At 42.0% G+C, this 13,554-nt stretch overlaps 1 protein-coding gene across 1 annotated transcript in view; it reads right to left on the reverse strand.

The window, feature by feature from the left end:
* Nucleotides 1–1,065: 1,065 nt before the first annotated feature.
* LOC311102429 (uncharacterized protein) overlaps nt 1,066–13,554 on the reverse strand; it is a gene marked incomplete at both ends in the record, with an annotated part of 32,170 nt that continues 19,681 nt past the window's right edge. Inside the window, one exon of the mRNA XM_084143782.1 lies at nt 1,066–1,127. Coding sequence (XP_083999908.1) covers nt 1,066–1,127 — 62 coding nt within the window. The remainder of the gene's footprint in view (nt 1,128–13,554) is intronic.

A 13,554-nucleotide genomic window follows, 5' to 3' on the forward strand; every position in this document is an offset into this window, starting at 1 on the left:
AACTTCACACAAAGCTGAAAGGGGAACAGAGTACTGCACTGTATGATGGGGAGCATGTGTTGGTCTGTAAAGGACCCATGGCCTACAAGTCTTGTTCTTTCATAGGGTTTCTTTATCAAAGGAGGTAGGACTATTCTGTTGGCAACAGAAAGATGATCATATCTCACTGACAGCAATATTCATTTGGCAATCATGGGCTGTTTGGCTTTGCCTCTAAAGCAATCATGTTTCCTCTTTTTGAAGTCAAGAAAGATCATGATGAGGCTGAAGTAGGAGATTCACCCTCATCAAGACTCTCTCTCTCTCTCTCTCTCTCTCTCTCTCTCTCTCTCTCTCTCTCTCTCTCTCTCTCTCTCTCTCTCTCTCTCTCTCTCTCTCTCTCTCTCTCTCTCTCTCTCTCTCTCTCTCTCTCTCTCTCTCCTCTCCTCTCCTCTCCTCTCCTCTCCTCTCCTCTCTCTTTAGGGGCTCTGGTCACAGCAGCATGTATGACTGAGGCTTGTGGTGGTCAGGAGGCATCAAAGCTGAAAGACAAGAGGGGAAAATGGGTATTACCGTTACTGTGTATGCATGTGTGTGTGCCTTTGTGTGTGTGCGTGTGAGCCTGTGCTCAGCAGAATGAGGAGGGCAAACCTCTCTAGGTAACCTGAGGGCTGATATATTCGGCCATTAAAAGTGCTTCATCATTACATATTAACCCAGCCCATCACTCACCCTACAGACAGCACATTAAGACTGAGATCAGAGCAGAGTGATCCCAAATACACACACGTACACACACACACACACACACACACACACACACACACACACACACACACACACACACACACACACACACACATGCAGAGACACACGCAAGCATACAGTATACCACTACACATACACACTCAAGATACATGAATGAGTCCATTGTCATCGATCTCTTTCTGAAAATATTTGTGGTGTATGTTCCCTGTCTGGTGATAAAAGTGATGAAAGTTACTTCTAGCCTACTTTAGGTGAACGTGCCTATGCCTGTGAGCGAGCGTGTGTGCTTGTGTGTGTGCATACCTGTGTATGTATGTCTTACCTGTCCCAAAGCTTCACACTCCTACAGGTGTTGGTGCAGCAGCCAGCAGATATGAGAGCTGCAAACAACATCAATAAATATGATCAATTATTTATATGACCAAGGACAAGCACAACATCCTGACAATAATACCAGCAAATAATAGAATAGAATAGAAAATATTGAAAAGAGTATTGTTGTAATAGTGTGTCAGTTAAATGAGTAAATTGTTACGGTACAAGACAATGGGGAGTCTTGATTCTCACAGTATATCCAGAGCACAGTGTGTGTGTGTGTGTGTGTGTGTGTGTGTGTGTGTGTGTGTGTGTGTGTGTGGCCATAGCAGTGAGTCCTTGTAGTAATGACAGTCATTAGGTGGAAAACAACCCCATAATTCAAGTGTGTTGTAATATAGCAGCATCACTTACACTGAGAGGGTCTGCTGGTTTAATTAGCTTATAATGCCCTCTTAATTATGTTTGATAGACTGAGTCAGAAGAACACACACACAGACACACACACACACATTGCCCTCTGATACACAAAGGTGTGAAGACCCACAGTGAAAGGCTCAGCTGTGTGGTTGGGGCATAAATGAAGTGGATGTATGAGTGATGTTACTCTCATCTCTCTCCCTGTCTGTTACACCATGGATGGCCTCTGAGCGCCACTTCCTGTTACCCATCATCCTCTGCTTTAGTGTTTGTCAACATAGCACTGTCTGACTGTGTATCTGCCTGGGAGTAAGAGAGAGACCTCTCTCTCTCTCTCTCTCTCTCTCTCTCTCTCTCTCTCTCTCTCTCTCTCTCTCTCTCTCTCTCTCTCTCTCTCTCTCTCTCTCTCTCTCTCTCTCTCTCTCTCTCTCTCTCTCTCTCTCTCTCTCTCTCTCTCTCTCTCTCTCTCTCTCTCTCTCTCTCTCTCTGACTGTGATATGTGGTTGTCCCACCTAGCTATTTTAAAATGAATGCACTAAGTCGCTCTGGATAAGACCATCTGCTAAATGACTAAAATGTAAATGTGATGTGTTGTCGATGTTAGGCAGTACATTTGTCCCATTCAGACCCCTCAGCCATCTTGGTTATTCATGCAGGACCAGATAAAACTTCAGTGAGCATGTGGCAGAACAGGTGTTCAGAAGGAAAGGCAGGAAGAAAGAAGAGCTGACTAGTGACCACGGTCATTCATCATCTGTCATACACATGGAGTGTGTGTGTGCGTGCATGAGTCTGCGTTTACTCAATATTTTAATTACAACACCTTACAAGTGTGTATTATACACGTGTGATTTGGAAATGTGTTTTTTTGCATATCCTAACTACCCCTGAGACACCCTCAGAGAGTGGGGTCACGGCCAGGGTCAACCATTAACAACGGCAACCCTGGAGCAATTAGGATTAAGTGCCTTGCTCAAGGGCACACTGGACGTTTTTTCACCTTGTCAGCTTAGAGATTCGAACCAGTGAATTTTTGGTTACTGGCCCAACACTCTAACCGCTAGGTTACTTGCCGCCCCACCTTGGTGCCACATTTGGCCCCACATTTCTCACCTTGACAGCTTTGGGATTCGAGATAGCGACTTTTAGGTTACTGGTCCAACGTTCTTACCGCTAGGCTACCTGCCTCCCAAAGCATCTCCCAACGTGGGGCATGTGTGTGTGCCCGCGTGCATGCGCACACAAATATTTGAGTGCATGCATCTGTTCATATAAGTGTGTATGGGTGGGTTAGCTTCACACGTAAGCAATTAATATGCAAAAAATCCCTCTGCAGAAAAAAATAAACAAATGCTTCAAAGTGGAAATGTAAATGAGAAGCCAGGGAAGCAGCTGTTGGCCTAGTTTAGGAGCTGTCCCCAGTAAAGGACCTATGATCACTATCACACACATACACACTGGATGAGGTGTTGTAGATACACTACATGACCAAAAGTATGTGGACACCTGATCGTCGAACATCTCATTCCATAATCATTGGCATTCATTTAGAGTTGGTCCCCCCTTTAGTGCTATAACAGCCTCTAGTCTTCTGGGAAGGCTTTCCACTAGATGTTGGAACTGCCTTACTTTTCCTGGACCCCAGCAGCTAATGGGGATCCATAATAAATACAAATACAAATGCTTACACACACACACACAAATGATTGCTGGCACTGGCCCTTGCCTCACAGTCCCATGGACCTCCCCTGATCCTCCTCCAACATCCCATAATCCAACATCACCCCAGGTTAACATTTAATTAGTATCCTACCAACTATATGTGGTGGGTTTACCACCTTATTGGTCTACTTCCTTCCTGCTAGCAACCAAAAGAGATAAAAAATACCCAACAGTGGCAGCACACACACATACACACTCTCACACTTCCAAACACACTTTCCAGTAGTTGTTTGTTGTTTCCTAGCGCTCGCAGCGGGCAGTCTAGAGACGGAGCCTAGAGACGGAGTAAATGTAAGTGATTGGAGCACATCAGGGAATCAGTGCTGTTAGGAGCTTAAACTACTATTTAAAAACCCTAAGATCAAACACACTCACACACTTATGCTGTGTGTGTGTTTTCTCTGGAGGCAAATTAGGCTAGTCCTACCCAGAGCATCCACCCACCACAGAGCAATGTTCTCCCTCTTCTCTTCTCTCAGCAGAAACACAGCAGGGGTATTGGGGAACACTCAATACAGTATATAAAGTCCTGGTCTAGCTCCCGTTTGCCTGCCCTGGTACTGAGACGTAGTATGGTAAAAAGCAGGTTTTGGTACTTTAGACTACCACAGAGAATTAATCAGAATTGGTACGAAATGGTACATAGTAGTATTGTTGCTCTACATACACCAGAAACACATTCACACATAAAAACAAATACATAACAGACATAGTCCAAGCATCAATTACAAAAACATCTTCCTTGTCACTATGCTGTTGGTTTGTGCAACCCTATATTGAATTCAGCCCCATTGCTATTCTGAAATGTCTACACAGCTTATCATTGATAGTGAATGCAGCCCAGTTAGCACACCTGTCATTACAACAGGAAGTGTGATTGACAGGGAAAACAGGATGTGGAGCATATGCTGACGTCATATCCTATTTCTCAGCATCTTTATTCACAGCTACAACAGGGCTCAAATCTCAGGCCTAAAAATAGCCCAAGCACCATACACTGTATGAGACCCTAGAGAATAAACAGCCACTGTTTTTCCTCTATTTGCCACTCCAATCTCTCTCTCACTTGAATGCACGCATGCACACACACTGCCATGAGGAGAGGTAGGTGTGGTTAACACCTTTATTGAAGGAGTGGAGAAGCCATGTCATCAGACCTAGTGACAGTCTGCCTCAGGAGCTTCTCTGCTGACTATAGGACTTCCCGTTAGAACTTCATGTTGGTCAGGTGTAGGGCTGTGGCGGTCATGACATTTTGGCAGATGGTGATTGTCAAGCAAATAACTGCAGGTCTCACGGTAATTGACTGTTAATTAATAACCCTTTAGAACCCAAAGCGGCCGTCGACGGCCTTTCTTTAAATTACTATAGCGGCCGTGAACGGCCTTGTTTTTCTAACAATAATTAAATAAAGCAAAATTAAGTAGCTAACAATCTGTTGTCGTATTCACGTGGCTGTTGTCATCAACCAGAAACCGGAAACAGGTTATGCTGTCATTTGACTTTTCATTGTTTATTTTCTTCATTACTGAAAATGACAGCGCCGAAGCGGACATGACTTTTTACTGTGAAATAGGCTGTATCTATGTTGGTTGGTGATACAGACTTGGACACGTCCTTGCACTTTGAAAAGTGATGATGTCGAGTGAAATAAGTAAACAGCAGATATATGTTTGGCGTTGTCGATGTTTGATGCTGTGAAAGTTGGGGAATAGCTCTCAGATTAGAAAGTAATGTCTTGATAACTTGGCTGGTACAGGCAAGCACATCAGCGGTGGTGTCATGCGTCAGTGTGTAGCGGTAGGACGGAGTCAGGCGCAAGACACAGAACTTAGTCAACAACGTACTTTACTTGTCACAAGTAAATAAACATGTCTTCCACAAAGGGAAGAAAATACCGACTCACATATCAATGACAACAAAACAACGAACGATCACGCACAACACCATGAGGGAACCAGAGGGTAAAATAGGGAAACAAATTATCGTAATTGGAACCAGGTGTGTGCAATATAGACAAAACAAGTAGAACACAGAAACATAGATCGGTGGCAACTAGTACTCCGGTGACGACGAACGCCGAAGCCTGCCCGAGCAAGGAGGAGGAGCAGCCTCGGCTGAATTCGTGACAGGTGGAGCTCATGGAAATAGTTGCAGTGTTTAGCTGTATATAGTCAGCTAACTAGTTGGTTGTTTTGTCTTGTTTCTACCGATGTAATTCACTTTCACTAGCTAGCCATACAGACAACCAGCTAACTAGCCACCGAAATGGTTAGAGTAATTCGTTTTTATCTGTTGGGCTTAGGTTATGGTTTGTCATGCTTGCTAGATGCAGATATTCAAAGGCTATACATTGCCTCGTTTTCCTATTATTTGACAGCTTAGCTGTCATGTTAGGGTAGTACATGCCCGCACAGTGAACCTCATATGATGAGCTGGATATTTGTTACATAGCCAGCTAACAAGTTGCTTGTTTTGTCCAGTTTCTACCGATGCAATTCATTTGGAAACTGTCCGAGCTTCGTAACTAATCTGCTAACATTGGCAAACTCTGTAGTTAGTCTGTCAGGCAAGAAAGCAAGAGTTGATTGAGAGAGACAGAGAGAGAGAGTGTGGAATGGGAGGTGTGTCAATTTATCACACAATTTATTATGGAAACCCCTTATTAGGAAGAGAGTATGTGTATGGTTGAGAAAATGAAAGAGGAAGGAAGAGGGAAATAGTGTGAGGGAGAGAGAGATGATGTTCCTGACCACAATTGTATCCAATTTGTTGCTCCTCTCCTCTCCATCTGTTTCTCTGCTCATTTAGGTCAGTGAAAGTGAGGGAAGTGGTATGGAGAGTCAGGGCTCAGCAGCAAAAGGCAGGGAGGAAGAGGAGTTAGAGATGACTGGAGGGACAGAGATGTGGAGCAAGGAGGGAGGAGTGGAGCGAGAGGAGAGTGGAGGGAGAGAGGAAGAGGAGAGTGGAGAGGAGAGTGGAGGGAGAGGAACATGGAGAGGAAGAGGAAGAGAAGGGAGAGAATAAGGAAGAGGAGGACAAAGCAGAGGGAGAGGAGGAAGCAGAGGGAAAGGAGGAGGAAGAGGGTGGGGAAGAGGGAGAGCACACCCGAGAGGGGAGACTACGTTTCCATGGAGTGTGTCTGCCCCAAGTCCCACCATTCACCCTTGTATCACACAGCCTGGGCATAAAGTGACAGTGGCAGGGGTTTTGGAGTTGTTTTTAAAAGTGGTAGGAACTTATATCTGTTCCAGAGTTTGTAATGGATTACAACAAGAAAATGGGCGGGGTTGACCAACTGAGGAGCTATTACAATGTTGGACGAACAGGCAGAAAATGGTGGAAATATGTGTTTTGGGGGATGCTCAACACTACCATCATAAAGGCATACATTGTGTGCGGGACCCTGCAAAGGCCCCTTCCCAGAAACCGCAGGCGCTGGTCCCTGAAGGCATTCAAAATGCAGCTTGTGCATTCACTTTGTGATATGGCTACAGTGGCAGGAAGAGGGGAGCCAAGAGTGTGGCACCAGTATAGTATTTATAAGTATAATATATTAAACTTGGTACATTTTAAGAGAGTAATTTAGTCAATTTTACTACAGTTTAAATACTCTAGTTTTTTTGTTGTTGTGTTGAGTGTTAATAGTTTTTTGATAGTGGGTGTCTTTACACAATGGAAGACAAAATGAGTGTTATTCCTATTGACATGAATGAAGTGTCATATTAAAGAGGAGGTTGTTGTGATGATGTGGTGTTGAAGGAGTCAGGCGCAGGAGGGTAAACCACAGAATAACAGGCTTTAATCCGCAAAATACAGGTTTACGCAGAAATGCGTCAAACACACTCCAGGGCACAAAACAGGCGCACTGGAAAATACAAGGCACACGGGAAAATACTCCCGTCGAAACAAAATACACAAGCTCCACCGAGCTTCACTAACCTCCACAATAAACAATCACCCACACAGACAAGGAAGCAGAGGGAACACTTATACAATGACTAATGAGGGAATAAGGACCAGGTGTGTGTGATTGAAGACAAGACAAATGGAGTGATGATAAATGGATCGGCAGTAGCTAGTAAGCCGGTGACGCCGAACGCCGAAACCTGCCCGAACAAGGAGGGGAGGCAGCCTCGGCGGAAGTCGTGACAGTTGTGCTCTTTAAAACTAAGTTAAATTGTAATTGTCATTTGTTCTTTGTTTTTGAGTTATGTCTGTTTGTTTGAAATGTGTGAGAAAACGAGCTTTATCTTGAAATGTCTCAGTAATCTACAGCAACATACTAGAATTATATTGGGGTCTAAAGGGCAATTAACATAAAGACGTTTAGCATCCCCTGACTTCCACGCATAGCCTAGAAGCCACTGATGCAGACCTTTGGAATATCTACATTTAAAAAAGTCTAATAAATCAATTTAATATAGCCTTCACCATCACAATAAATCCATTATTTTAGAGAGGTTTAAAGAAACATGATATGAAGAAAATGTAGTCTATTTCAGAAGAACGGAATAGCATACTCTGAGTCGTCACTATGTTAGGCCCTGATATGGCTATGACATATGGCTGTGGACTACACTAGTTAATTTAGCAGACAAGATTTACTTAGAATTCCGTGGCATTATTTTTTATTATTTTATAGTATGAAGAATACAATTGAACATAGCTTAATAAAATAGAATGGATATTTTCTCCAAGCGATTTCAAAGGAAGTGCGCACATGAAGCTATTCTGTGTTGAGCGCTTAACCTAGAAACTGGTCCACCTATATGCTTAATTTAGAGTTATTTATGCATCTTTAGTTGTGATTCAAATGTTGGCCTATGTTTGGATTTTTAATACATTCTAAGGCTGCATGATGGGACTCTAATGATGTCACGACTTCCGCCGAGGCTGCTTCCCCTCCTTGTTCGGGCAGGCTTCGGCGTTCGTGGTCACCGGCTTACTAACCACTGCCGCCCCAATTATCATCACATTTGTCTTGTCTTGTCAATCACACACACACCTGGTTCTAATCCCCTCATTAGTTTGTGTATAAGTGTTCCCTCTGCCCCCTTGTCCTTGTGGGTGATTGTTTGTATGTGAGAGTAGTGTAGCTCGGTGGAGCTACTTGTACCATTTTGTTGCCAGGGTAGATATTTCCCCTGTGCCTATGTATTGTTGGAGATACCGTTACAGTGTATTGCCAGGGTAGATAGTTTCCCCTGTGCCTGTTTCGTTTGTCGCTATTCCAGCGTATTTTGTGTAACGAAGAAATAAACTCTGTATTCGGTGATTACCCTCCTGCGCCTGACTCCTTTCATCACACTCATCACAAATTATGATTTGAAAAAAGTCTCATGAAAGGCATGAGCTCTGGTTTCTTGTGCAAGCTGCACACACTTCATCAGTCTCTCATTCACAATTTGACAAGCACTTGATAATATTGTCACTAGGCCTCGAATTTCCCAGCAGCATCCCCCTTGGCCGTAATGCCCCCTAAAAAATATTCTCATATTCTCTGTGACAGACACACACACCACCCACGCACACACTGTCACACACACTGTCACACACACACACACACACACACACACACATATCACATTTCTCGCTCAAGCGAAAGGGGCACAATCAATTGCTGCTCATACCACTTCTAACCCCTACTAGAGGACTTCCGAAATGGACCTGTGGCTTTCCCACCCGGACCTGATATGCATACATTTATTTTTTTAATATATAAAGACCCGTTCCAAATGGACCTGAGGACAACTAGACCCGTTCCTTATAGACGTGATCAGATCAAGACCCAAACCAATCCAATTGAGGGAAGCAGCAAAAACAAGGTAAGCTACTTTATTAACCAGAGCTGAAAAAGTGCGAGGGAGAGGACGTAGAAAGAGGTGACGCTCTAGCAGTGGCCGTGCTGTGTGTGTAGGCTACTGTGAGTGTGAGCAAGTGACATGGGGAGCAGGGAGGAGGGAGGGAGAGACAAGAGACAGCAACAAACCAAGCCAACGTGCTATAGTTGACTGATAGCTGCCATAGCTATGTTATTTATAATCCGATATGATTTCGTAGTACCTGTCTTGACTGCATCAAACCGGGAGAAGCTAGTTAAGCTAGCTAGCTAGGCTTATTGAGGCTGCATGCGCTTTCTCGTCCTACACAGTTCCAACCCACTGAGCACAGACGTCAATTCAACATCTATTCCATGTTGGTTCAACGTAATTTCATTTACATTTCATTGAAATGTCATTGAAATGGAAACAATGTTGATTCAACCAGTGTGTGCCCAGTGGGAAACCACAACTCCATTCAGAATATAAAGTAGCAGCCTACCTGTTGGCTCTTGGTCGTTGTAGCCTATCCTTCTCCTTTAACTTTTAATTCCGTCATTTTAATTCCATCTTCCATTGATTAGATATATCCTAACTTTTGCCACACATGGAGGCTCTATGAATGTAGCCTATTGCCGCTTTGATGACTTATGATTGGCCAACAACAAGCTACATGCGCCATCTCGTGAAAAGAAAGAGCAGCAGCATAAATTATAAAATCTCTCTCTCTCTCTCTCTACTGCAGCAATGCGTCTGGATTTGTACCGGGTCCTTCCGGACAAGTCAGTTAGAATTACACATACCCGAGACCTGTGACAATCATATCAGATCCGACCCAGACCCATGACATTATTTAGAATTCTGGATCCGGACTCGCTCTGGTCCTGGATGGGGTCTCGAGTTTTGGTGTTAACAACACACACACACACACTTCTGCACATCAAATCAGTCATCCCTTTCCCATCCATACTATCATTATCAAACAATATATATTCAACATATATTTTTTTTTATAAACATAATTAAGGAGCTTAATTATGCTATTTGAGGCCTGACAGCATAATCTAAAGCTGTGATTAATTCATTAATTCACACACACACAAACATTAAACAATCGTATAATGGTCTCTGTCTCTGCAGCAGACAACTACCATAGCGTGAGATGAGTATTTGACAGATAGTCATGCACCGTCTCTGATAGACTGACAGATTTATAAGATCACTAATGTCTGTTGAGAGCTACAACACATAGCCTACTTGGGCTGGGATTCAATCCAATCCACGTTAGTACATGCGCAGCACCATACCAGTGTCTACATATGTGAAAACAGCAAATTTCTGTGTTTTTTTTGTTAAACAAATGAAGTTAAAAAGTGCAATTTGATGTTACCATCTAAAGTATTTAGAGACAGTGATTTTCAAACACTATGAGATTTGCAGTGATGCGGGGAGCAGGAAAGTATCCTCCCCCTGCAGGGCTTTACATTAACTTTTTTATCAGTTGTCCTTTGGACAAGTAGGACAGATTTTTTACTTGTCCAAAAGCTTAAGTCACTTGTCCCAAAATAAAAAATTGTCTGTAACACAATTTTTACATCATTGTATGATGCAAGGAACCACTTTACAAAATAAAATGCATTACTATCTTTTTTTTACCATAGAGAATGAGACACAAATGTAGGCTACACAATTGGCTTCTTTGCATATTCAAGCCTGTCTCAAAATACAAAACTGCCCTTTTAAGGCCCCTCATAGAGGATGGTTAGCCACCGTTGGTAGCCTATAACATTTTGCAAAATTACAAATACAACCAAATACTTTTTATGTCTTTATAAAATAATTCCCTACAGGGCTCGATATTAAGAGCGTACCGTCATCCCTGGGAAAAACAGACTCTGGGACAGTTCTGGGATGACCGATCCAAGATTCATACAACCACTGCAAATATATATATTTTTTTAAGCAATGAGGTTGATGAAACAGATCTGACCGTTTAGCTTAAAATGTTGATTAAGTTTTTCTTCATATTATAAGATCAACAATGCCCACATGGCTGTAGGCTACGTGTGATTGTTCCAAAATGTAATTAGCGGAGAAACTCCTTTCTCAAAAGTGCACAGCACGTACAAGCGGTTTCATGTGACAGAGATAATATTGGTTAGAAATGAAGAGAGGGGAGATCTAAAGATGCATCAACTAGCATGGGTTACTAACATGACTAGGATTATGCCTTTGGCTGCTGCACAATGAAATAAAGTTGATTTGAAAACCAATAGAACATGAGAAGAAATGCTGGTTTAATGACACATTAAGTGTTTATATAAGAATTCCCTTAACATTTCTATGCTTGAATTTTGGCTAGGCTAGGCAACTTTGAACAAGGTAAAACATGCGTCATAAAATGACATAAAACGTCCAGGGTTTAAACAATTACATTTATGGTTAAATAGTTTCAAAATGCTGACTGCCGCCGCTCAGATTCAAGGTGGGTGATGTGTGGTGCACAACAGGCACTGTCCTTCACTCTCCGGTCTTGTGACCATTTGATCTGAACGAACCGTGCCTTGAGTATATCGACAGAATCTAGCCTTTAGATGTTAATGTTAATTGTCCTTCATTATATTTGTCAAACATGACTGGCATTTAGTCTATATTTATGTAATTAAAAGTCTCATTAAAGTTTGGCTACATTTTCTGGTGCCTCCCTCATGTAAGCATCGGTTTGGACATGAGGCTGTAGCCAATATGCATATCACCTTGACATGTAGGTTTTTCTATTTACTGTATGTACATAAAACATTTTTTGAATATTATTCCAATGTTGGCCTCTCTGATCCAATTCTGATCAAAGTAATTGTTTGATATTGTGATTCTTGTGTGATTTATTTTAACTTGTCCATTCGGAAAACTTAGGTCTATATTCGTATTCTTATTTTTTTACAGTGCCTTCAGAAAGTATTCACACCCCTTGACTTTTTCCACATTTTGTTGTGTTACAGCCTGAATTGAATTAATGAATTACAAATGAAAAGCTGAAACGTCTTGAGTCAATAAGTATTCAAACCTAAATAAGTTCAGGAGTAAAGATTTGCTTAACAAGTCACAAAACTATCATGTTTCTTAAGACCTGTCAAAAATAAATAATGGATTTTTTGTGAAGGTGTAGGCTATATTACATGGATTTATTTGACTTTTTTTAATGGCTTGTAGGCTATGTGTGGAAGCCAGGAGATGCTAAATGGGTTTATGTTAATTAACGGTCAATTACCATGAGACCGACAGTTATTTGTTTGACAATCACCGGCTGATGAAATTTCATGACTGCCACAGCCCTAGTCCTTCCTAACTCAGTTGCTGGAGAGGAAGGAAACCGCTCAGGGATTTCACCATGAGTTTAATGGCTGTGGTAGGAGAAAACTGAGGATGGATCAACAACAACACCCAACAATACATTTACATTTTAGTCATTTAGCAGACGCTCTTATCCAGAGCGACTTACAGTTAGTGAGTGCATACATTTTTTCATACTGGTCCCCCGTGGGAATCTAACCCACAACCCTGGCATGGCAAACGCCATGCTCTACCAACTGAGCTACACGGGACTACTGACCTAATTGACAGAGTGAAAAGAAGGAAGCCTGTACAGAATGCATCCTGTTTGCAAAAAGGCACTAAAGTAATACTGCAAAAAATGTGGCGATGCAATTTTTGTCCTGAGTACAAAGTGTTATGTTTGGGGCAAATCCAATACAACACATTACTAAGTACCACTCTCCATATTTTCAAGCATAGTTGTAGCTGCATCATGTTATGGGTATGCTTGTAATCGTTAAGGACTGAGGATAAAGGTCTTTTTCAGGATAAAAAAATAATTGAATAGAGCTAAGCACAGGCAAAATCCTAGAGGGAAACCTGGTTCGGTCTGCTTTCCACCAGACACTGGGAAATTAATTCACCTTTAAGCAGGGCAATAACCTAAAACACAAGGCCAAATCTACACTGGAGTTGCTTACCAAGAAGACAGCGAATGTTCCTGAGTGGCCGAGTTACAGTTTTTACTTAAATCTACTTGAAAATCTATGGCAAGACGTGAAAATGGTTGTCTAGCAATGATTAACAACCAATTTGACAGAACTTGAAGAATTTTGAAAATAATAATGGGAAAATGTTGCACAATTCAGGTGTGGAAAGCTCTTAGAGACTTACGCAGAAAGACTCACACCTGTAATCGCTGCCAAAGTTGCTTCTACAAAGTATTGACTCAGGGGTGTGAATCCTTATGTAAATTAGATATTTTCAAAAAATGTGGTTTTACTTTTAATGCAACTCGATGATGTCATCGAGTAGCACTTTCAAAACCATTCTTCTTATCTTTTTAACTACAGAACATAGAAATGTGCAGTTTTCACGTATGTAAACATTGGCAGGGTGCTGGAGATAATGATTATGAGGTTAAAAACTGGTGGAATTACCCTTTAAGAGGGCAGTTAAACATAGAATTAGAATAATACAATTTGGGGCATATTTT

Source organism: Coregonus lavaretus, assembly GCF_964263955.1.
Source record: "Coregonus lavaretus genome assembly, chromosome: 1".
Lineage (NCBI taxonomy): Eukaryota > Metazoa > Chordata > Actinopteri > Salmoniformes > Salmonidae > Coregonus > Coregonus lavaretus.